The 21,449-nt window shown below is 53.1% G+C and overlaps 2 protein-coding genes across 4 annotated transcripts in view; one reads left to right on the forward strand and one right to left on the reverse strand.

Moving 5' to 3' along the window:
• Positions 1 to 3,407, forward strand: part of LOC116597303 (sterol 26-hydroxylase, mitochondrial) — a 35,079-nt gene extending 31,672 nt beyond the window's left edge. Inside the window, exons 3-9 of the mRNA XM_032354823.1 lie at positions 728 to 927; positions 1,043 to 1,240; positions 1,414 to 1,586; positions 2,160 to 2,326; positions 2,483 to 2,564; positions 2,645 to 2,857; positions 3,010 to 3,407. Of these exons, the coding sequence (XP_032210714.1) occupies positions 728 to 927; positions 1,043 to 1,240; positions 1,414 to 1,586; positions 2,160 to 2,326; positions 2,483 to 2,564; positions 2,645 to 2,857; positions 3,010 to 3,129 (1,153 nt within the window). The 3' untranslated portion in view covers positions 3,130 to 3,407. The remainder of the gene's footprint in view (positions 1 to 727; positions 928 to 1,042; positions 1,241 to 1,413; positions 1,587 to 2,159; positions 2,327 to 2,482; positions 2,565 to 2,644; positions 2,858 to 3,009) is intronic.
• Positions 3,408 to 6,105: 2,698 nt separating this feature from the next.
• Positions 6,106 to 14,805, reverse strand: PRKAG3 (protein kinase AMP-activated non-catalytic subunit gamma 3). Of its 3 annotated transcripts, none has more exons than XM_032354829.1 (14): positions 14,753 to 14,805; positions 14,377 to 14,416; positions 13,770 to 13,925; positions 13,003 to 13,415; positions 11,796 to 11,877; positions 11,229 to 11,287; positions 11,063 to 11,108; positions 10,780 to 10,834; positions 10,475 to 10,601; positions 10,174 to 10,339; positions 9,853 to 9,890; positions 9,539 to 9,685; positions 8,956 to 9,117; positions 6,106 to 8,384 (listed from the first exon to the last, which is right to left on the reverse strand). In XM_032354829.1, the coding sequence occupies exons 1-13, from the start codon at positions 14,771 to 14,773 to the stop codon at positions 9,073 to 9,075; spliced, it is 1,395 nt and encodes a 464-aa protein (XP_032210720.1). In that variant the 5' UTR covers positions 14,774 to 14,805; the 3' UTR covers positions 6,106 to 8,384; positions 8,956 to 9,072. The 3 variants fall into 3 exon arrangements, with proteins under 3 accessions (XP_032210720.1, XP_032210718.1, XP_032210719.1); XM_032354827.1 differs by having other exon boundaries at positions 8,956 to 9,189; XM_032354828.1 differs by having other exon boundaries at positions 8,956 to 9,189; positions 13,770 to 13,944; positions 14,753 to 14,791.
• Positions 14,806 to 21,449: the final 6,644 nt, after the last annotated feature.

The raw sequence follows: 21,449 nt of genomic DNA on the forward strand, positions 1-21,449 counted from the left end.
CTAGACCTGAAGCCCCCCTGTGGGAGGCAGGTTCCCACCCTGATGAGCATCCCTGTCTAATCCGGGTGGGGACCCAACCCCCTACTGGATGATTGTAGCAAGAAGATTCTGGGGTATCTCCCAGGTGGGTCTCTCTGTCCCTTTGGCTCACTGAGCCAAGCAGAACGTGAAGGTCCAGAATCTGAGCTTCCCAAAACCCTAATTTGCTCCTCCTTTATTCCTCATCCTCCATGCAGAAGGACTGGAACCATTGCACTTCTTCCTTAATTTCACATACAGAAGATTCTGGAATTATATCATCCTAAGATAATCACAGTCAACATTCATTAAGCATTCTCCATGTGCCAGGCTCTGATCGAAGCCCTGTAATTGACCCTACTAAGACAGGCACGTTTATTATTCCCATTTTACTGAAGGGGAAACTGAGGCACAGAAGTCACCTGCCTAAGGTCACTCAGCCAGTAGTCATCAGACCTGTATCATCATTTGGCCTCGGGTAGTCTGACTCCAGATGCCCACCTTGACTACTTCCTCGATGCTGTCATGAGACTCCGAAGTTTTGTGATCTGAAGATTCTGGTCTTTGAAGTTCAGTGATTCTATAATTCTAAATCGAGGAGCCAGAGGTCTTCCCAGACTCTGTTGGGGTCACAGGGCAGGGGGGAGACGCCCCTGAATCCAGCCTCCATCAGCTACTCAGAAGTGTGCGCTTCCTCCATTCCCCACAGGGAAGGACAGCACTGGTACCAGCTGCGCCAGGCTCTGAACCAGCGGATGCTGAAGCCCGGTGAGGCTGCACTCTACGCTGGTGTCGTGAATGAGGTGATCGACGACTTCATGGCGCACCTGAACCGGCTGTTGGCAGAGAGCCCCTCGGGCGACCAGGTGTCTGACATGGCTCACAATTTCTACTACTTTGCTTTGGAAGGTACCCATGTTGGGAGAGGGTCCTGGGAGGAGGAGGAGGCAGGGGTCAGGGCCGGGGCCGCTGGCTAGCGGGCGCCATGACACCGCCTCCCTTCACGTCCTTTGTGCACCACCAGCTATTTGCTACATCCTGTTTGAGAAACGTATTGGCTGCCTGGAGCGCCCCATCCCCCAGGACACGGTGACCTTTGTCAGATCTGTCGGGCTCATGTTCCAGAACTCAGTCTATGTCACCTTCCTCCCCAAGTGGACCCGTTCCCTGCTCCCTTTCTGGAAGCGCTATCTGGATGGCTGGAACACCATCTTCTCTTTTGGTAAGGAGGCCCGGGAAGGAAGTGGCAGGTGTAGGGGTGAGGAGGAGGAGAGTGGGTTCCAAGGTCTGTGCCAGGACGTTCTGCCTCCTGCTACCAGCTGTCAGAGTGGATCTTGGTCCTTGGAGATCATGACTTTTGACCTTGATCGCCTTTGTTCTCCATTGTCCCTGCAGGGAAGAAGCTGATTGATGAGAAACTCAAGGAGATAGAGACCCAGCTGCAGACAAGGGGGCCAGATGAGGTCCAGATATCTGGCTACCTGCACTTTCTGCTGACCAGAGGACAGCTCAGTACTCATGACGCCATGGGCAGCCTGCCTGAGCTGCTCCTGGCTGGCGTAGACACGGTGCGTGAGGGGGGCCAGCGAGGAGACCAGGGGCTCCCAGCTCCTATCCTGAACCAATTCCCCATTACCCTCACCTGAGCCTGACCTTCGTCCCTCCAGGTACCTGCTTCTCTTTCTGTATGCTAGATGTAGAGCTAGATGGAAAACAGGGGGGAGGTCATTCAACCTGGAGGAGGTGGGCAGGGAACTGTCCTTTTGTAAGAGGGACCCCATCGCCTCCTGGAGCCTCTCTTGGCCACCTAGAAGTTTTGTCTCACATCTATTTAAGGTGTAACTTAAGTAAAGAGCTCAACCAGAAGCATCTTCTTGGTTGGTCTCTGCTTTCCTTTTGTTGCATGGGGTTGCTGTCTGTTCCAAACTCCTTGTTAGAGCCTGATTCTCCGTCTCATGGGTCCTCACATGCTGTGGAGTCACGCTCGGCAGGGAGCGTCCTCATGAGCCCCTGTGTCTATTTCCACCATGCTTCTGGCACATTCATTTTACGGTGCATGCCCACTCAGCCTCCTACTCCCCTCCTCTCTAGCCTTTTGCCTAGAAATCCCTCCTCACTTCCCCTCTCCCTCTGCCTTCCAGACATCCAACACGATGACGTGGGCCCTGTACCATCTTTCAAAGAACCCAGAGATCCAGGCTGCATTGCATAAGGAAGTGGTGGGCGTGGTGCCAGCCGGACAGGTGCCCCAGCCCAAGGACTTTGCCCACATGCCCTTGCTCAAAGCTGTGCTTAAGGAGACCCTGCGGTAGGCGGTAGTTCCTGGGAGTGCGGGGTCTGCACGAAGGAGGAATCAGGGACAGGAGTCGGGAGCGGGGGCTAGGGGTTGGAACTAGGGCCAGGGGCGAGGTGAAAAGAAGGACTTGGGGGACCAGAGGCAAACATGCACCTTTTTTCCCTGCAGCCTCTACCCTGTGGTCCCCATGAACTCCCGGGTCATCACAGAAAAGGAAATTGAAGTCAATGGCTTCCTCTTCCCCAAGAATGTGAGTGGAGCTGAAGAGCTGGGATTCCCAGGGCCGCCCTGGAGCCCTAAGCTGACGTGCTGCCCGTTCTTGCCCTGCAGACCCAGTTTGTGTTCTGTCACTATGTGGTGTCCCGGGACCCTGACATCTTCCCTGAGCCGGAGAGCTTCCAGCCTTACCGCTGGCTGAGGAAGAGCCAGCCTGCTGCCCTTGGAGTCCAACATCCGTTTGGCTCTGTGCCCTTTGGCTATGGGGTCCGGGCCTGCCTGGGCCGCAGGATTGCAGAGCTGGAGATGCAGCTGCTGCTGTCAAGGGTGAGTGGGGAGAGGCTGGAAGGCCATGTGGGGCCAGGGAGGGCTGGTGGAGACCAGGGCAGGGAGTGGAAGGTTGGCACAGGGAAGGAGCAGGGGCGGGAGGGGAGCGGCTGGAGATCGCAGATTCTCATGCCCAGGCGTGTTCCCTCCAGCTGATCCAGAAGTATGAGGTGGTCCTGGCCCCCGAGACAGGGGAGGTGAGGAGCATGGCACGCATTGTCCTGGTTCCCAATAAGAAGGTGAGCCTGCGCTTCCAGGAGAGACAGTACTGAGCTGGGCCCATGCCTCCTGGGAGCAGTCCCTTTCTCGATCCCTGGAGCACTTCTTCCTAGCCACGGCTGTGTCTCAGGTCAGAAGGTGGAGAAAAGGTGGAGAAGGTGGCTTCCAGGCACCAGAGGTCGAAGGAACTCAGAGTACTTTCTGTAGGACCCTGAGCTTTTGCCACTTTTATCATTCTGAATGTCTGTCTCTCCGATAAAGAGCCACCCCTGTGTCACATTGCTCTCTTTGGAGAAAATATAGAATAAAGGGACTTTTATTGGTAATTGGAGACCTTTGTCATTCTTTTTGATGACCCAGTGTCTGAGCCCCTTGCTGTGTTGAGGGAACAGCCTCTTCCCACTTAGGGATCTTGCGGGAGGCAGAGCCCTCTCGTGAGAACACCGGTGCTTTCCTGGACCTCATGGAGAGAGCTTTGCCTCACCTGGTGCTGGCTGAAACCCAGCCTGAGCAGAACTTGCAAAGCGGTCCTCCAGGCCCCAAGAGGGGCACCCTCTTTTGAACAGAAAGTGCTTGGACATAAGCATCGAAGTGCTGCAGGAATGGGTGGAGGCGTTCTGCGCTGGGTCTCCAGGGATGGCTTCCCAGGGGGCTCCGATCAGCCTGGGAAGCACCTGGTTGGCCTCCCTCAGGAGCATGAGTGTGGGGACGCTCTCGCCACAGCTGCTGGTCCCGGTGCATCTCCATATCTCTGGGCAGTGCTGCCTGTGGGGGAGAAAACGTCCTCTCTGCCCCCACACCTGGCCTGTGACTCCCCTCCCCAAAGGCGACAGCGACAGAGGGAGGAACAGGAGCAGCAGAAGCATGGCCTCTGTCCTGCGCCCACCTTCCACACATCTCCCATGCAACCCAGAGCTGGAAGCCGGGCTGCCTGGGAACCTGAGCTGCAAGGCAGTATGGGGATTATAGTTTTTAGCTCTCCAACCTCTTCAATACAGGAAGCCGACCAGAAGGAAAGCGGGCTGGTGCAGACAGAGTGTACCCCAGGTTTGAGGAGGGCAAGGAGTCCCATCCTCACAGAGTCCTAGCCCCAGGGGTAAATTTCTACTGGGTCGTAGAAAACTAAAGTCAAATTTCTTATGTTGGTGAGATTAAAAATTGCACACATATATATATATGTTATTGTCCTTATTAAAATCCTCCAGTGGCTTCTCTCAGCCCTGAAGCAAAGTCCTAAGTCCTTATTCCGGTTCAGAAAACTCTTGAACACCCTGCCCTCCACCCCTACACCCTGCCCAGACGCCCCTTCCACAGCCTACCCCAATTCCTTGTATTGCCCTGAGCACATTCCGCTCTTTCTGGCCTCAATACTTGGTTCTTCATGTCCCCTCTCCTTGGAACACTCTCTTCACCGGTGATGCCATTCCAGAGAACGGGCTCTTCCTTAGGGCTCAAATGTCACTGCCTTTGAATAAGCCTCCCCTGACCTCGCTGGGGGAGCAAAAGCACTTGCTTTGTGCTCCCCGCCTCCCCCTGCAAATGTTACAGAACAGTGCACTTAGCCTTTTCCCCTTGTCGGCAACCCAACTGTCTCCCCAGTCACCTGTGTACCCCCTGGAGGGCACAAACCAAACTCCTTTTGGTTTGGATCCCAGTGGCCACCTCTGTGTCTGGCACCTGGGAGGCAGTTAATTGTCGGATGAGAAGAGCCTGGAAGAGTAGGCAGGGGAAGGAAGAAGAGGGGATGATGCAGAGCTTTTCCTACTGACTATGGGGAAGAACTCACAAGAGAATTGGGAGGAATTCCTGATGATAAGGGCATAGCTCTTGACCACCCCCCCACCTGTGCTGGGATTCCGCTGGGAGAGCACCTTATACATCAGAGCGTGGGGGCCTGGGCTCGGAGGGCGGCAGGGATTTCTACCAACCAGAGCCACTTCTGCCTTTCCGGTGGGCTGTTCCTTCGGACCACCGGACCACCAGGGGTCTGCTGTCTCAGGGAGTGCCCACCTAAGTCACAGACTCAGGTCATGATCCCAGGATCCTGGATTGGAGCCCTGCATCAGGCGCCCTGCTTAGCGGAGAGCCTGCGTTTCCCCTGCCTGCTGCTCCCTCTACTTGTACTTGCCCTCTACCTCTCTGTGTGTGTCAAAGAAATACCTAAAATCTGTTAAAAAAAAAAAAAAAAGAAAGAAAAGAAAAGAAATCAGCTTTCCCTTTTGAAAAACATTCAGGCAGCACTCCCAAGAGTAAAAATAAATCAAGTACCTCATGTTTTCTGGCTGTCTACCTGCTCCTGATCTTAGATGTTTTAGCTCTGGATGCGGTTTGACTTGTTAATACTAGTTTGGTTCTAGTTCCTTATTTCTGATTCCAGTTTTAGGATGCATGTCAAATAAAAATTATGATAACTACCTTCACAGGATGGGTATACAGGACATCGTACTGAATTCTTCTGTATTTGTGGGTGTTTGGAAGGCCAACAAGATTGCCAGCAAATTCTATCTCTCCTACGCTGTGTTCCTGCCCTTAGCCAGCTCTTCTTGTAGATCTCAGTCCTGACAAATAATACAGATGCAATAACGTGATGAGTGATTTTCCTAATTATGGAAACGAGGCATCCTTATCTCTCGGCAAGCCATCATGCTCATCACGTGTTATGCATCATAAATCTCTACTGTCTACAGAAAATAAATACAGTTGCCCAGGTCCCACCCCCAAGTCAGGATATTAGCATCTCTAGGCATGGGCCCTGGAATTTCCATCTTATAAAGCTCCCCCACTCACCCCCTGCTCCGGGGTGGGGGTGGGGGGATCCTGGTACACTGCAAGGTTGACATGACAGTAGAGATGGTGTGAGAGAAGAGAGGGCTGAGAACCCAAGGGGAGTCCAGGCTGGAGGCCCCGGAAACTTGGAGGCACTTCGGAGGTTGGGGCAGGAGTCAGGGGGTTGGAGCCAATGATGCCTGAAGAGTGTAGCCAGCCCCAGGCTCAGAAGTATGAACAGAAGGTCAAGCAGGGTGGGTTTCAACACTTTTATTCAGGAGTAGTCCCTATGGCAACCTTAGACTCTGTTCTAGAAGCCATGGTGCTGGAGACTATTGGGAACTGAGGGCTGGCTGTCATCTGAGAAGGAGGGCTGAAGCAGGGGGCTGGTGGGGCTGGCGTGGTCCCTCACAGAAGGGCCCAGGGGGGAATGGCTGGGTCCTCAGCACGGTGGAGGCTGGAGACCTATCTGCTCTCAGGGGGAGCAGGAAGGGGAAGGAGTGACTTCCTCAGGATGCCCTTTCTGTCGGTGCTATGACTCCTGAAGGTCTGCTTATGGGGCGCCATCTTGGGCAACCGCTCAGAGACTGACCCACTATACTTACCCTCCAGTTAGCTGCAGCTGGAGGCAGCCTGCCCCAGGCTCTCTGAGGACAGTGTCCCTTGACACAGGCCCAGAGAAGCACCCCCATCCCATCATCCCACTTGAGCCCAAGGCCCGGGGCCTTCCCAGGGAGGGCCAGAGCAAAGCTGGCACTGAACCGTGGTTTTGGCAAAATTGGAAACAGAGGCTGGGCGTCTATGAAAAAAGGCCTTCATTTGCTGTCCGACTCATCAGACACAAATGTCTCCCCTCTGTTGCTCTGTGAAGGGAATGAGGTGGGATCATATTTTAGGAATATTAGCCTATCCTCTCCCCACTGGAAGGCAGACCTACAGTGTCCATTGCCGCAGGGGAGGGATGAAACAACAGAAATCGGGTCTTGGTTTCGGAATTTGACCCTCAAGATAGGTGGCAAGAAACACAAAACACGTACAGTGGGTTTGGAAGAATGCATAGTGAGTTAGAGAAAAGGCCCCACTCATAAAGATTCCTTAAGTTGATGAGGGTTGGGGAAGCAAAGAGAATGTAGAGATCTCTGAGGTCCACATTTCAGGGGCCCCTGAGAAGAGGGCCCCGAGAAGGGAGCTGTATCTGAAGGGAAGGGGGGAGTGTGGCAAATACCCCCAGAGAGATCTGTAGATGACAAGGGTAGAAGAGCCCTGTGCCCTATGTTTCAGGGTAGAGGCTGAAGTAAAGCAAAATGCAGAATAAAGCAGACCACTTGCTGTCGGTCTGAGCCAATGGGCTTGGAACTGCTCTGCAGAGCTTCCGAAAGCCCAGACGAGTGCAGGTCTGGGAACTAGAACGTCCTCACATCCCAGGAGCAGGCAGGCCCAGGGAGGCTTTGTGACAGGGACTGAGAGCAAGACCTAGCAGGTGCCAGGTCCACCCACGACCAACCCAGTGACAACCAGATGGGAACAGGTTTTTTTAGCCGGTGTGGCCACGCGCGGATGACGATGACAGAGGAACAAAGTCTCACACTACTTAAAGCGTTCCCCTCCCGTCCCCACCAGATTCAGCCCAGGAAAAGGTGGGGGGATGAGCCCCAAACTGACTGAGACTCATTTCTCCCACCTGGTGAAGTGGGGTTCATCACAGAAACTCCATTCTGTGTTAGAAAAATAAAGTTATGTTTCCTGCACATGAGTTCATAGACTGAGTTGTATTTACTGCATAATTAACTAATTTGTATCTTCTTCATTGTTTTGTTATAAATAAAAGATGAAAAAGGGAATTTCAGTGGGCTAACACCCTATGCGTCAATGAAATGCCAGTCGTGGTGTTTGTCCATCACAGACCTTCCCTCGTGTCTTTGAATTCAGAAAGCACAGAGGTCGGGCCATAGGTTCGGGTCAAATGACTGGCATTCTCTAAGGGAAACTTCTACAATTCAAGTTCATGGGCTGTTCTTTTTCCATTTGTGCTTCCTCAAGGGTTCATCCTCAGTGATCCAAACACAGGGGCCTGAGAACAGCACTTGCTGGTGCTCAGGATGAGGACGAGGGAGGACCCCCCCAACCCCGGGCTGCTGTTCCAGGGCGACCACCAACAGCCCTGAAATGACAATTCTGGGAGGAGCTGGGGGGCAGGGGCACAGCGGTGGGGAACCACGTTAGTAGCTGTAGGAGAACAGTTGGGACTCCCAGGCAGTCCAGAAGCTGAGGAAGCCAGAGCCCCACAGTGAACCCCAACAGCTAAGGGCTTGCTGCCCTGCTGGGCCCGGTCACGCCCCAGGTCGGGGGGGGGGGGGGGAAGTGACACGGATGGCCCCAGGGCAGCTGGCCCTGGGGTAATCCCAGTGCTTCTGGCTTATGGATCTCCAGGCTTGACTCAGCCGTTCTCCTTCATTTCATCGTCCCATGGTGCACTGGGCATTCGTGAGGGCTTCTGGGAGCACAGGCAGGACAGGGGCAATTACGGTAAGGCTGGAGAAGCCTGTGGGGAAAAGAGAAGGGAAGACAGTGAGTACACGGTGGGAGGGGAGGTCGCCTTTCCAATAGGGGAACCTCGTGTCGCCATCCACGGCCAAGCACATGGAGTCTGTTTGAGTCCCTAGCAAGCATGCTACCAGCCAAGAGTCTGAGAGGATTTACTGAGATGAGTACTTAGAGAGAAGCTCCCTCCTGTCAGCATAGCTCCTACTGAGCATGGAAATTCCACTCAACAAAGATTTATTGACTTGCTTCCTTCCAGTGGAATTCCAAGCAGGTGAAAATTGAGTTGGGAGAGGGCGAGTCAGTCTCCCCAGAGCATCTGAAATCACAGCACTGTCCTTGCCTTTACCCCAGCCTTTGCCCATCCCTCTTAGGAGGACCTCTGTGACTTCAGCTGAGATGGGGACAAAGTGGGATCTCCATGGGGAGTCCCGACCCTTGGAGTTTTCACGGGGCTCCTCAGCCATGAGCTGAGCCACTCCCATCATTGAAGTGCCCCGGTCTGAGATCTGAGAGCGCCCCGAAAAATCGATGGACAGGTGCTGAGGCCATTGGCCCAGAGTAGAGCCTACCTGAACCAGGGCCAAACCAGCAAATGGGGGTGGGGGAAGACAGAGGCCGGGTCGCCTGGCTCCCTTCATCCTCTTCGGCATGTGAGAGGTGGCCTGGGAGGAAGGACTCAGATACTCTCAGGCCCCAAGGGCGTCGATACCAGCAGGACTAAGCACCAGTGCCTGAAGGATGTCAGAGAGTGACACGATGCCCAGGAGATGCTGGCTCTCATCCACTAGCACCAGCCGGTGCACCTGTGGGTGCACAGAGGGTCAGTGAGGGCTCGGGCATTGTCATGAGGCGACAGCAGCCAGCAAGGTTGGCACCAAGAATCAGGGGCATGAATGCAACGTAATGGGGAGGAAAAGCGTGTCTCCTAGAAATCAGTTAGGGGGGGCTCTGACCACTCTGGGCAACACAAAGTGTCCCTTTGGCATGGGGCCCCAGGAACAAGAGCAGTGGCAGACCAGTGTGGACACTGAGAGCTCGGAATGGCCATGAAATGGGAGGACAGGGCAGGTGCCCGGTGTGTAGGGACAGCTGGAGCTGCTCAGGGGAATGGGCCGTATGTCTTGGGGGCACACAGGCAGAGGCATGGGGTACCTGCTCCCGGACGATGCGGTCGATGACATCCCCCAAGCTCTCGTGGGGCTGGCAGGAAAGGACCCCTTCCAGACACAGCGTCCTCTGCTTCAATGCTTCTCTCACACTAATGTCTAGGTGGTTGTAGGTTTGCTGGGCGGCCAAGTGCTGGGGCAGGGAGGGAAGTGCCATGGGAGTCAGCCCCTCAGCCAGACCCCAGCCCCCCAGACGCTGCCCCCTTTACCGTAAAGGTCCACAGACATCCCTCCACCAATCCTTGCACCCACAGCCTCTCCCCATGGCACCCTCAGTTCCCCATCCCCCCACACACTTACAATCACATCAAAGCGGGAGTAGAGGCCCACAACCTGTCCTGCAGGGGTGAGGGTGGGGAGAGAAAGAGAAGAGGTTCACATCAGGACCAGGATACCGTGCAAAGGCCAGGAGCGGGCTTTTAGAAGGAATTACTGGACACCCCTTCCAGGCTACTGGCTTCAAAATGACGCCTGAGACACAGAGAGGCTAAGTCATGGGTCCAAGACTCAAAGCAGGCAGACCTATAGCCCCAGCTCCATCCTGGGTCCTGAGCCAATCGATGCCAGACCCCTGCCTGCTGCCACCCCAGCCCAGCCAGCTCCACTGCCGGGTTCAGGTACCAGCTTCATTGATCACAGGCAGCGCAGACACACGCCGGTCCACGAAGATGTCCAGTGCTGTCAGGATGGGCGCCGTGTCCAGCACCACGGCCAAGTCCCGGAATGTCCCGATGCCCAGATCTTGGATGGTGCGGGAGAGGAAGGAGGGCTGGGGCAGCAGGGCGCCCTGGTGGGTCAGCGACAGGTGGGGGGTCAGTGGGGGGCAGGTCCCTGAGGGCTCCCAGTGGCCCCCTCCCCAGTCCGTTGGGCCAAGGACTGTGTGACCCCCTCAGGGCCCCCCGGAGGCTGTGCTCCAGCTCACAAAGATATGCAAGAACTTGAGCAGCCGCTTGTGTGTGAGGATGTGGAGCACGGCGCCCGAGACTGGGTCCAGGACCGGCAGACGGTGGATCCGGTTCTTAATGAGGATGTAGACAGCTTCAAACAGGCTGCAGAGGTGGGAGCAGTGGGTCTGGGGGAGAGACACCCTCCACCGCAGCCCATGCAAAAGGAAGAAAGGGTGTGCAGGCTGCCTTGTCCCAAGCAGGATGAGCCCATGAGTTCGAAATCACGGAGCTGGGGAAGGGGACGGTGGGGAGGTGCAGGTGGGTGGCTGAGGAATCTTACCTGCTGTTGGGAGAGATGGAGACCAGAGGCTTGAAGCAGCCTTGAAGGTAGATTTCTATAGGCAAAGGCAGAGTCAGGCCCAGGGAGCTGGCTGCCTTGCCCATCACCAGGTGACTCCCAGATGGTCTTCTGCCCTCCGGTCCCTGGGCTCCCTCTCACCCCGCCCTTGCTCCTTCCAGGAAATCCCCACTGCCGAGCCTCAACCTCAGGTGCTTGGCCCCACCCTCATCCACACACCCTCAGTCCCTTCCAGTTCCCCCCACCAGGCCCCCCACCAGTTCACCTCTCCAGGTCTCAATCTTGTGTTCTTCAATCTCATGGATCTGGACCTAGAGACATGGACAGACTCCAGAAGTCAGAACATGGGCCCCTCAGGACGCCAGGCTCCCTGAGCCAACCTCTGCCCCAGCCCAAATGGGAGCCCCCGGGACCCCCAGCCCACTCCTCACCAGCGGGGACCTATAATAGCGGTGCAGCACCAAGATGAAATCCGTGATGGTCAGCATCCCTGTGGGGTCGTGGGGGGGCGGGGGTCAGCCTGGGGCTTTGTGGTGAGAGGCAGGCTGAAGGGTCAGACCCCCTTCCCTGCTCTGCCAGAGGCCGAGGACTGAGACAGCTGTGGGAGCTGTGGACAGAGGGAAGCAGGCCAGCCCCCTCCCATGCCTGAGAAATGAGGTTGTCCCTTTTACACTTCCCCTGTCATCTCTCTCCTCCCCCACCTTCTGTGCTCCCAATTTCTCCCTCTTCCTCTCCTCTCTTCCCATCTAGCACCTGTAACGTGGGACCATGGGGGAGTAGAGCTGGACCAGTCAGCCAGTCACACCTACTCCACATGTAGGGTCTCCCGCCCGGAGGCCGCAAGACTGGGATCTGATGATGTTCCCCGTGCCAACCCCAAGCTGGGCTCGGCCCGAGGGTCTGCTCAAGCCCGCGGCACGTCAGAGCTCAACCCCAGAATCACCACAAAGGATCTTTTTTCCCTTCCCCACCACCTCTGCCTCCCTGCCCCTCCTCACCCACAAAGCTTTGCTTCTTGCTGTCCCACAGAGGTGCCGCCCGGATGCCGTTGGCCACAAGGGCAAAGAAGGCCTTCTTGATCTGAGGTCCAGAGAGAACGGTGAGGGGTGAGGCTCTCCTTGCCCCTCAGTGGTACCCTGTCCCAACCAGGAACCTTCCCTGGGGCCTTCTGCCGGGGTCTCCAGGACATGAGCTCTACAGCCTTTCCTGTGCTACGGCGCCCCCTAGACATGGTCCTCAGCAGAGACACTTGCTTAGAGATGAGGCTGCTGGTGGCCCGAGGCCGTGATCCCTTCCCCTGGCTCCCCCAGATGTGGAACCTAAGCCAGCGTTTCCACTCGGAAGCCATATGTGGGCAGTCACACACCGTCTAGTTTTTCCTAATCTAAGCCCTGGAGGTATACTTAATTACATAATACTTACAGAATACCCTTCTCTAAATAAATTCTGATTTTGATTCATGTGGCCTCATCTGAACTAATACCATCTACACGGGTGGCATTTATTCTGGGTGTATTTTTCTAACGCATATCAAAATAAATGCAAAGCTACTAAAACAAACAAATTTGTTCGTCTACCACGAGACTCAGGGCTCTGTGAGTGGTTCTCATGCCATGCTTCTGGAGACATCGGTCCGTGCTCTGTGACGGGGAGAATGGAGTCAGGCATTCGGGAGCTTAGCCTAGTGGAAGAGAAGGGACTGGAGCGCATCTTAATTTTCTGTTACCAAGATTTCTCTGCTGTTTGTCCTGGACCACCCTGCTGTGTCTTCCACATACTCTGGGGTTTGCAAGTGCTCCTATTTATCCTGGGTTGTCCCAGGAGTCCTCTGAAGCTTATAGGGTAAAGCAGGCATTCCTGTCCCCATTTTATTTTCTTATTTATTTATGACTATCATTATTTTTAGTACTCTCTCCACCGAATGTGGGGCTCGAACTCACGATGCCAAGATCAAGAGTGGCATGCCCTTCTGACCAATCCCTATCTTAGAGACGAGAGAGGTAAACTGACTGACCCAAGACCCTACGGATACTAAATGGCGGATGGCAGTTAGGTTAGGGAAGTCCTCCCCAGCCCTAGCCTCCGGGGTGCTCTAAAGGCATCCTGGGAGGGGACTCTCGGGGGGTGCCTGGCAGAGTGTCCTGGAGGCTGTGAGCAGGGACTGCAGCCCCAGCGGAGGGCAGCGGGGCAGAGCCACGGCCTCACCTCCAGCGTGGTGTCGAAGATGACCAGCTTGGAGCTGGTTGCCATGGCATCGTAGCAGGTGTGTTCCTGCATAAAACGCATGTAGACCTGGGCCCCTGGCTTCTGCAACTCATCGTCCCAGCCCGGCTTGGGTAGCAGGGCCCGCGGGGAGGGGCACAAGGCAGGCCTCTCTTCCACCATGCCCAGTTCGTACCCCCAGGCCCCAGTGGCCGGGAATTCTAGGTCTAGCTCCAGACCATCTGTGCTGGAGCCCGCGGTGGAGGCTACGTCGTCGGAGGGGAAGATGTCCCACTCTGTGGGTGAGGAGCCCAACCGGGCCAAGGGAGCAGCTTGGGACAAGTGCGTCGCCTCAGGGAATGTGGCCTCCAGCCCGGCATACTCAGCAGGTGGCCTGGCCTGGGGATCGGTTGGATCTGTTGGAGGGGCAGAGAACAGTAAGCCTGTCTTGTGGAGCACTTTCGTATGTGCTGGCTCAGGTCAACTTCACAGCAGCCTTGGAAAGCATGGCAGCTGCAATCCTATTTTGCAGGTGAGAAAGCGGAGTCTCAGAGTCACACAGGACAGTGGGTCTGTCCTGAGTTGGCTGTGCTGGGCCCCTGGGTCTGCAATGCAGTAAACCTTTCCCATCTGGAAAGACTGAGGCTACGAGATGAGGCTTCGGTCCATGTCTGTGCTATGGAAGGATCCAGAGCAGAGCTCCAGCCCCAGGCTCTGGCACAGCCCATTGCCCTCCACTCCCGACCCCCCAGAACTGGCCTTGGCCTCACCTTCCCCCAGATCCAGCAGCTCTCTTTCCTCCACAGCCTCCTGCCTTGTCCATCGCAAGGCCTTGGCGCCCTGTTTCCCATGGCTTCTCTCTGAGCCAGTGCTCGTGGCCGGTGATGGCCATGAAGTGTTCTCTCCTTGTTCTAGGAAGCTCATCTCTGGAAGGGGGAATGGGGCCTGTTTGATTAATAGGGAGTAACACAACAAAATCAATTAAAATGTTATCAATAATAATATTTAATATTTCCAAGCTCTCTTAGGGTTTTCCTTCTACATATTTGTCACTCAAACCTCACAGCAATCTTATAACAGAGGTATTAATTATCATCCTTATTTTACTAAAGAGGGACCTGAGATCAGAGAGGCTAAGCAACTTGCCACAGTTCACACAGCTAGTAAGTGATAAAGTCAGAACCGGGGTCAGTCTTCAGACTCTAGATCTGTCCCCCTTCTTCTGAAAGATGGAGGAGGAGGTGAGGTACAAAGGGAAAAGAGACAGGATAAAGCAGGAAAAGGAGAGAGAGACAAAAGCCGGGCTATGAGAGCAGAGGAGATTGGGGGCCCAGAAAGGGGGGAGACAAAGGAAGTGGGAGAAGAGGCTCCACTTACCTTGATGCTCCGGTCCCCCAAGGCGGCTCCAGGATGGGTTCTGTGGGGAGAAGGCCTGAAGAGGTGGGAACATGTCCCACATTCCCAAACAACAAAAGAGCTTTTTTTCCCAACACATGTGTGTGCACGTCCACACACACACGTACACCCCCCACAGCGCGCGCGCACACACATACACACACCTACACATCCAGAAAACCACACACTCAACCATTCCCAGATGCACACAGAACCACAGACGTCCCTTACACGAAGAATAACCATACACACAGACACCCACATGCACACACACGCACACGTGCGCACACACACACAGCGGTGTGCTCACAGTCCCCTGGCCTCTGCTGCCCCAGCGCCCGTCCCCCGGGGCCCCTACCCCGCACAGCGTGTGCTCCATGCGGCCAACCCCGACCAAGTGGGGAGCGAGTGCGCAACACCGGGCGCACAGCACTATTCTGGGCCCCGCCGTTGGCGCTTTGCCCTCCCCGGATCAGTTTCGCTCTGATTGGGTGTCAGGCGGCGGGAGGGAGGGCCCCACAGGCTCCCGGGCAGAAGCCCGGAGCCTGTGGCGGGGTGGGGAGGGCAGGGGCGCACCTGGAATCTGGAGGCTTCCTCCTAGGCTCCCTCCTGGGTCTTCAAGGACAAGCTTGAAGGACGTTGCTATGGGGGGAGGTGGCTTGGAGCCCTGGGTGGGGAGTAGGGGTGGGGGCACCGGTAGGAGGAGGTGGGCTCTGGGAGTCCTGGGTTTCTTCTCATCTTTGTCAGGTGGCAAAGGAGGGAAAAATGGAGGCAAGTTGAGCTCAACCGTTGTTACTCATACAAACTTCAGTCGTGGGTGATGCTGGAGTTAAAAAGGGCAAGTTGGAGTCGGCTGGGAGGCTGGGGCCAAAGGGTTTGTGGGCGGTCCCAGGAGAGGGCCATTGTGTGTCTCGATGTCCCCATTGGAGTCCCGGGAGCCTGTCCCTTCCCCTGCTGGAAGAGTTGGGGTGGGATGGCCGGGAAGGTGGGGAACTGGGAGAAGTCATGAAGCTGTGCGGTGGCCCTGAGGGCCCAGGGCGGCAGACATCTGCTTGTACCGGTGGTTTGGTGGTGGGTCCCAGTGTGTGGGAGCCCCGGTCCCAACGTCCCTCTGTGCGTGCTGTCCCTACATCTTCTTGTGCCAAGGGATCCCAGCCTGGCTCTGGTGGCTGCCCACCCGCCCTTCCTGGGCATTCCTGGGGCCTGAGTCAGCGTCCAAATCGGGAATGCTGTCGCAGCTGCTCTAGCTCCCCTCTCTCTGCCTGCCCCTCCTCTCCCCCTTCCAGGCTCTTCCATCCCAATCTCGGGCCCTGGAATGGACACTAAGTAATGGATTACTGGATTTCTTGCTGAATGTACCAAACACACTTCTCATCACCCCTCAAAGCCCCAGTCCTGCCTCCAGGGAGGGTGGAGAACAGAGAAGGGAGGGACTTTGCCTTTCTGTGTGTGTCTTGGGTAGTACCAGGGCTGAGTGCAGCTCTCATTCTGTGGGATCCCTGTAGCCTGTTCCCGGCTTGTCCCAGATGATGGAATGTCTAAGGCACCGCTAAGAGGACGCCTCAACTGGTGGAAGGATCAAGTGGACCATCCTTGGAGAGATGGGATGAATTGGACCTGGAAAGCTTCTACCCACCCCCCATCCTTAAGCTTCAGGACACCTTCACTATCAAACCAGATACAGAACAGGTGCAGATCATACCACTGCCTTCTCCAGTGGTGATCCCACCCCCTTCTACCTCAGGCCTGTTTCCTCTACAGGGCCAGTAGGAGGGTTCTTCTTTAAGATGGTCTTGCCTGATAGTATCACTCTCACTGCACTGGTCTTCCTATAGCGCAGGTTCTATGTGCCTATCTCAGGGTACACAAAGCTGACATTTACATAACTATCCACGTGCAAAGGTTCTGTATCTTCAAGTAAACAGTGGGCACCTTGATGACCAAAATATGTTGGCTGGATGTGATGGAAAACCTGTTTTACGGTCAGATGGACCTGATTAAAATTCATGTTCTGCCGTTTGTTTGCCATATGACCTTAAAAAGCATTGTTTGTTTGCTCTGAGCCTGTTTCTACCCATGAAAAATGAGGATAAAACATTCTGTGGCAGACTGCCAGTTGCCTCCCACTATCTATTTTTCTCTTCTTCTTTTAGTAGTAGAACTACTTGAATGTTAGCTGGAGAGTGAGTGGCTGCCTGTAATAAAGACTCAGATTCCCAATCTTCCTTGCAGCTAAATGAGACCTTGTGACTAATCTTGGCCAAAGTGATGTGACTAGAAGGGATGTGAGCAAGTTCCAGATCAGTCCTTAAAAGAAAGACGTGTGGGTTCCTTCTCTTCCTTTACCCCTTCTGCTGGCTGGAAGGTTGCTGTGATGGCAGGATCTGGGGCAGCTATTTTGTACCCAAAATGGAAGATGCTTGTTAAAGGCTTCAAAGTCACCTTACCAGCTTTAGACTGTCTGTGGACTATTTTATATGAGAAAGAAATACATTTTCTTGTTTAAATCATTCTTAAGTTGGGCCTTTGGTACAGCAACCAAACGTGCATCCTAATGAATACAGAATTAATATCTGTAAGTGGCACTGCTCTAAAAAGCCCAAAACAAGTGACATTGGTTTAGATATTGGGCAGCAGATAGCCAAGAAAAGTACTGTCCGCTGGTAAGGCGGTGACCCTTGTTATATTACAGCAAGACATTTGGTGTGACCGTTATCTGTAATGCCATAATAGAGCCTATAAGTCACAGAAACTGGATGGAAACACTCAGACTGTTAGTGTGCATTGGCCGTTGCTTGTAACTACTAGCAAAGACCTACAGGAGAGATGCTCTCAGGCTGGATATAAGAGGTGGTTTAGAAGAGGCAACCTTAGCCAGGGTTGTACCAGTAGTTCCAAACCTTTCTCAAGCACACTCTGTTCAGCAGCCATGGGAGCTGGCCCAGTGGGCAGAATAAGGGAGGCTCCCTTCACAGCCAAACATATTTTTTCATTTGGCCTCAAGGCAGCCACCAGCAGTTTGAGAGAGAATAGAAGGTACACCACGTCCAGAGTATCAGGCACAGAAATCATGGCTCTATGAGACCACTGGCTGTGGTTACTCAAATATGGAACCAGTCAGTAGCCTTTTAGGGTTTGGAGGGTTATGATGTCTGCATGGCTCAGTCCGTTAAGTGTCTGCCTTCAGCTCAGGTCATGATCTCAGGGTCCTGAAAGGAGCTCAGTGGGGAGTCTGCTCGTCCCTCTCCCTCTCCCTTAGCCCCTCCCCCAGCTCATACTCTCTGTCCCTCTCTTAAATAAACAAATAAAATCTTTTTAAAAGATTTTGAGGGTGTTGTATCGGCAAAGAAACGACAAATGTGGTCACCAAAAGCTGATTCGAGAGCCCAAAAGTAACAGAAACCAGAAAGGAACAGAGACAATCTACAGAAACCGTGACTCTACAGATAATAATTCATGGCACTAAATTCATATCTTTCAATAATTATCTGAATGTAAATGGACTAAATGCTCCAATCAAAACACATGGTATCAGAAAGGATTAAAAAACAAAGACCCATCGGGCGCCTAGGTGGCTCAGTGGGTTAAAGCCTCTGCCTTTGGCTCAGATCATGATCCCAGCATCCTGGGATCAAGCTCTGCATCAGGCTCTCTGCTCAATAGGGAACATGCTCCCTCCTCTCTCTCTGCCTTCCTCTCTGACTGCTTGTGATCTCTGTCTGTGAAATAAATAAATAAATAAATAAATAAATAAATAAATAAAAATATATAAATATAAATATATATATATAAAACACATCGATACACTGCTTACAAGGGTCTCATATGAGACTCAAAGACACTTCCAGATTGAAAGTAAGGAACTAGAGAACCATTGACCGTGATAACGGACACCAAGAGGAAGCTGGAGTAGTCATTCTCATATCAGACAACCAAGACTTTAGACCACAGACTATAGTAAGAAATGAAGAGAGACACTATAACATAATAAAAGGGTCTATCCAAGTAAGTGTTTTCACTGAGTTTATCCTGTTCCTCCTCCACTGTTGTCTATGGAGAGTAGGAGAAGTGGATTACCTGCCTTTTATTTATTATCTGTCACTAGACTGTAGGATACCATCCACACCTCGTCCTTTGGAGATCCTGGGCTCTGAGCTGGCGTGGGGCCCAGATGCCTCCCTTCCAGAGCTGCTAACCGTGTCCTTCTCTTGTGGGCTCTGGCACAGCAGTACCTACTCTCTCCTTCTTCACCCTCTATGAGTAATCCCCACAACTCTAGCTTAAGTGCAAGATTCTATTTCCCAGCTTCCTCTGCAGATGGTATGGCCATGTGACTCAGCTTGGCTCCTGGGATCTGAGCATCAGCGTTATATGCAGACTCCAAGAATGACCCAGAAGGAAGCGGCAGATTGTCTCCTTTCTATTGACTGGAATTATGATGCAATGGCTGGAACTGGAGCACCCTTTGAACTGATGAGGGAAGATGTGGGTTGGAAATGACAGACCCTCTCCCTCCTCCTTGCTGGCCTGCCTACCTCTGAGCTGTCACATTATAAGGAGAAATAAATTCCCATTTTGCTTAAACCACTGACAGATTGCTACAGAAACCAAGCCCCCGTCTAGCTAATGCATTTACACTATAGGATTGGGGTAGGGTTAGAAATGACAAGTGTAGGGGCGCCTGGGTGGCTCAGTGGGTTAATCCTCTGCCTTCGGCTCGGGTCATGATCTCAGGGTCCTGGGATCGAGCCCCACATCGGGCTCTCTGCTTGGCAGGGGGCCCGCTTCCTCCTCTCTGCCTGTGTCTCTGCCTACTTGTGATCTCTGCCTGTCAAATAAATAAATAAAATCTTAAAAAAAAAAAAAGAAATGACAAGTGTATATAATGATCCTTCAACTTTTTTTTTTTTAAGATTTTATTTATTTATTTGACAGAGAGAGAGAGAGAGATCACAAGTAGGCAGAGAGGCAGACAGAGAGACGGGGGAAGTAGGCTCCCCACTGAGCAGAAAGCCTAACGCAGGGATCGGTCCCAGGACCCTGAGATCATGACCTGAGCCGAAGGCAGAGGCTTAACCCACTGAGCCACCCAGGTACCCCTCCTTCAATGTAGCACTTAAAACCTACCAGAAACTGCAAAACACGTTGTGTGCATCTTTTGTAATCCCTCCCCACCCTGGGTGGTAAATATGATTATATGTTTGTTATTTAGGCTTGAAATATTTAATATGTATTAATATTATTATACACATATGGCTAAAATTTTACAGATGAGAAAATTGAGGCCTAAAGAGATTAACTTGATCAGAACCTCAAAGCAAGTGAGATGGAGAGCTCAGAGTCAAAACCAGTGTTTCTGGACACCGGCACCACACTCTTAAGCCCGAAGCTTCCTGTAAATAAAGCACAGGCCCATCATGTAAGAGGTGCTCAGTAAATGGTTACTATAATTATGCCACCTGCTTTCCATCCCCATAGACCTCCAGCTACAAGGCTCCGAAGGCGGGCAGGTGCAAAGCGTGCTGACCGTCACCACGGGAGAGTGGCATCGAGGATGGGGAAGGAGGAGGGCTTCCGCTGGGGCAGACCCCAGCCCTGCTCAACACTATGCCCATAGTGATTTCCCAGTTGTAAAATAAATAAATAAATAAGGAGCTCTCTGCCCTGCCCCTGCCCTTTGCCTCTCAGATCTCCCACACCTGCTCTCACTGCCAGAGGAGCCTGAGCCATTATCTCTGGCAGGACAAATCAGCAGAAGGTATTGGCTTTGGCTTGGGAAATAAATACTCCTTGGGTGTTTGCTTTTCATCTCTGGTCATGGTATCATATTTCTTGAAGTCCTATTTCTTGGCTCGCTCTCAAAACTGGGTGTAATAAGGACTTGCACCCTGACCCTAGGGCGAATCTGGCTGCCATCTCTAGATAGCTGATTTGCTTGGGACATGGGGTCAGGATCCTGTTTAAGCGTTATTTTTATATCAGAGGGAGAAAAACAGCTCGACAAGGCCAAGGGGAGTAGCCTGATAAATTACAAATGGGCTCCACTGTGCCAGGGTGGTTGGGAGGCCGTGAGGGCAGCCCTCAGGTCAGTCACCCAAACACTCCAGCTCTCGTCCTTTCTGCGTGTGCTGAAATCTATGTCAGTGTCCCAAAGACCTGGAAAGAACCAGCACCTCGTTAAGGCAATTTATTCTGCCCCAAGGGCCCCGTTTCTGAGTTTTTTTTCTGTGAGCTGTTGGAGACTGAAGAGGACAGATGGTGTTTGTGTCTGCCCAGTATCCACTTACCCTTCTTTTGGCAAGCCCCCAGGTTTTCCTTCAGGAAACCACAATTCCTCCAATCTCAAAATTCACGGGTTTCAGAGGGGCTTAACTGTGGGTTCCGGGAAATATACCTCCGATTCAGACTTGGTTAATCAGCACCTCACATTCCCCAAGCTATGGGGAAAGGGACATTGACCGAATTAGTCCAATAAGGGTGAATCTTGGAACTTTTGTTGGAGTGAACAGGAGCATTTTTCCACTGGATTTGGAGCTAAGCATGTGAGTGTGGATGTCCTGCTACCATGCAGAATGGAACTGCCTGAAAATGAAGGAAAAATAATGGGCAAAAGAACCATGAGATGATGAGCAAGACCAGGTCCTCCTGATATATCCTAAACCCCTGGATCAAACTGTACCTGAAGACCTACCACTGGGTTTTTCAGTTACATTAACCAATATAATCTTTTTTTTTTTTAAATAGAGAGAGAGAGAGGACATTTGGGTGCCTCGGTGGATTAAGTGTCACCTTTGGCTCAGGTCATGATCCCAGAGTCCTGGGATTGAGCCCCACATGGGGGTCCCTGCTCAGTGGGGAATCTGCTTCTCCCTCTCCCTCTGGCTGCCACTTCCCCAGCTTGTGTGCTCTCTCTCTCTCTCTCTGTCAGATAAATAAAATCTTTAAAAAGAGAGAGAAAGAGTGTGAGTGGGGAGGGAAACAGGGAGGGGGGAAAGGGAAAGAGAATCCCAAGCAGGTTCCATGCACATCGAGGAGCCAATGCAGGACCTGATCTC

This window comes from Mustela erminea, chromosome 8 (assembly GCF_009829155.1).
Source record: "Mustela erminea isolate mMusErm1 chromosome 8, mMusErm1.Pri, whole genome shotgun sequence".
In the NCBI taxonomy this organism is placed as follows: domain Eukaryota; kingdom Metazoa; phylum Chordata; class Mammalia; order Carnivora; family Mustelidae; genus Mustela; species Mustela erminea.

What these genes read in the sequence shown, in the direction of transcription:
- PRKAG3 (XM_032354827.1), bottom strand. Translation starts at nt 14,773, where the DNA reads ATGGAGCACACGCTGTGCGGG. An exon ending in TCAAGTTCTTGCATATCTTT is followed by an intron (nt 10,340 to 10,474) that starts GTGAGCTGGAGC and finishes CTGACCCACCAG; the next exon opens with GGCGCCCTGCTGCCCCAGCC. An exon ending in ACTCCCGCTTTGATGTGATT is followed by an intron (nt 9,686 to 9,852) that starts GTAAGTGTGTGG and finishes TCCCTGCCCCAG; the next exon opens with CACTTGGCCGCCCAGCAAAC.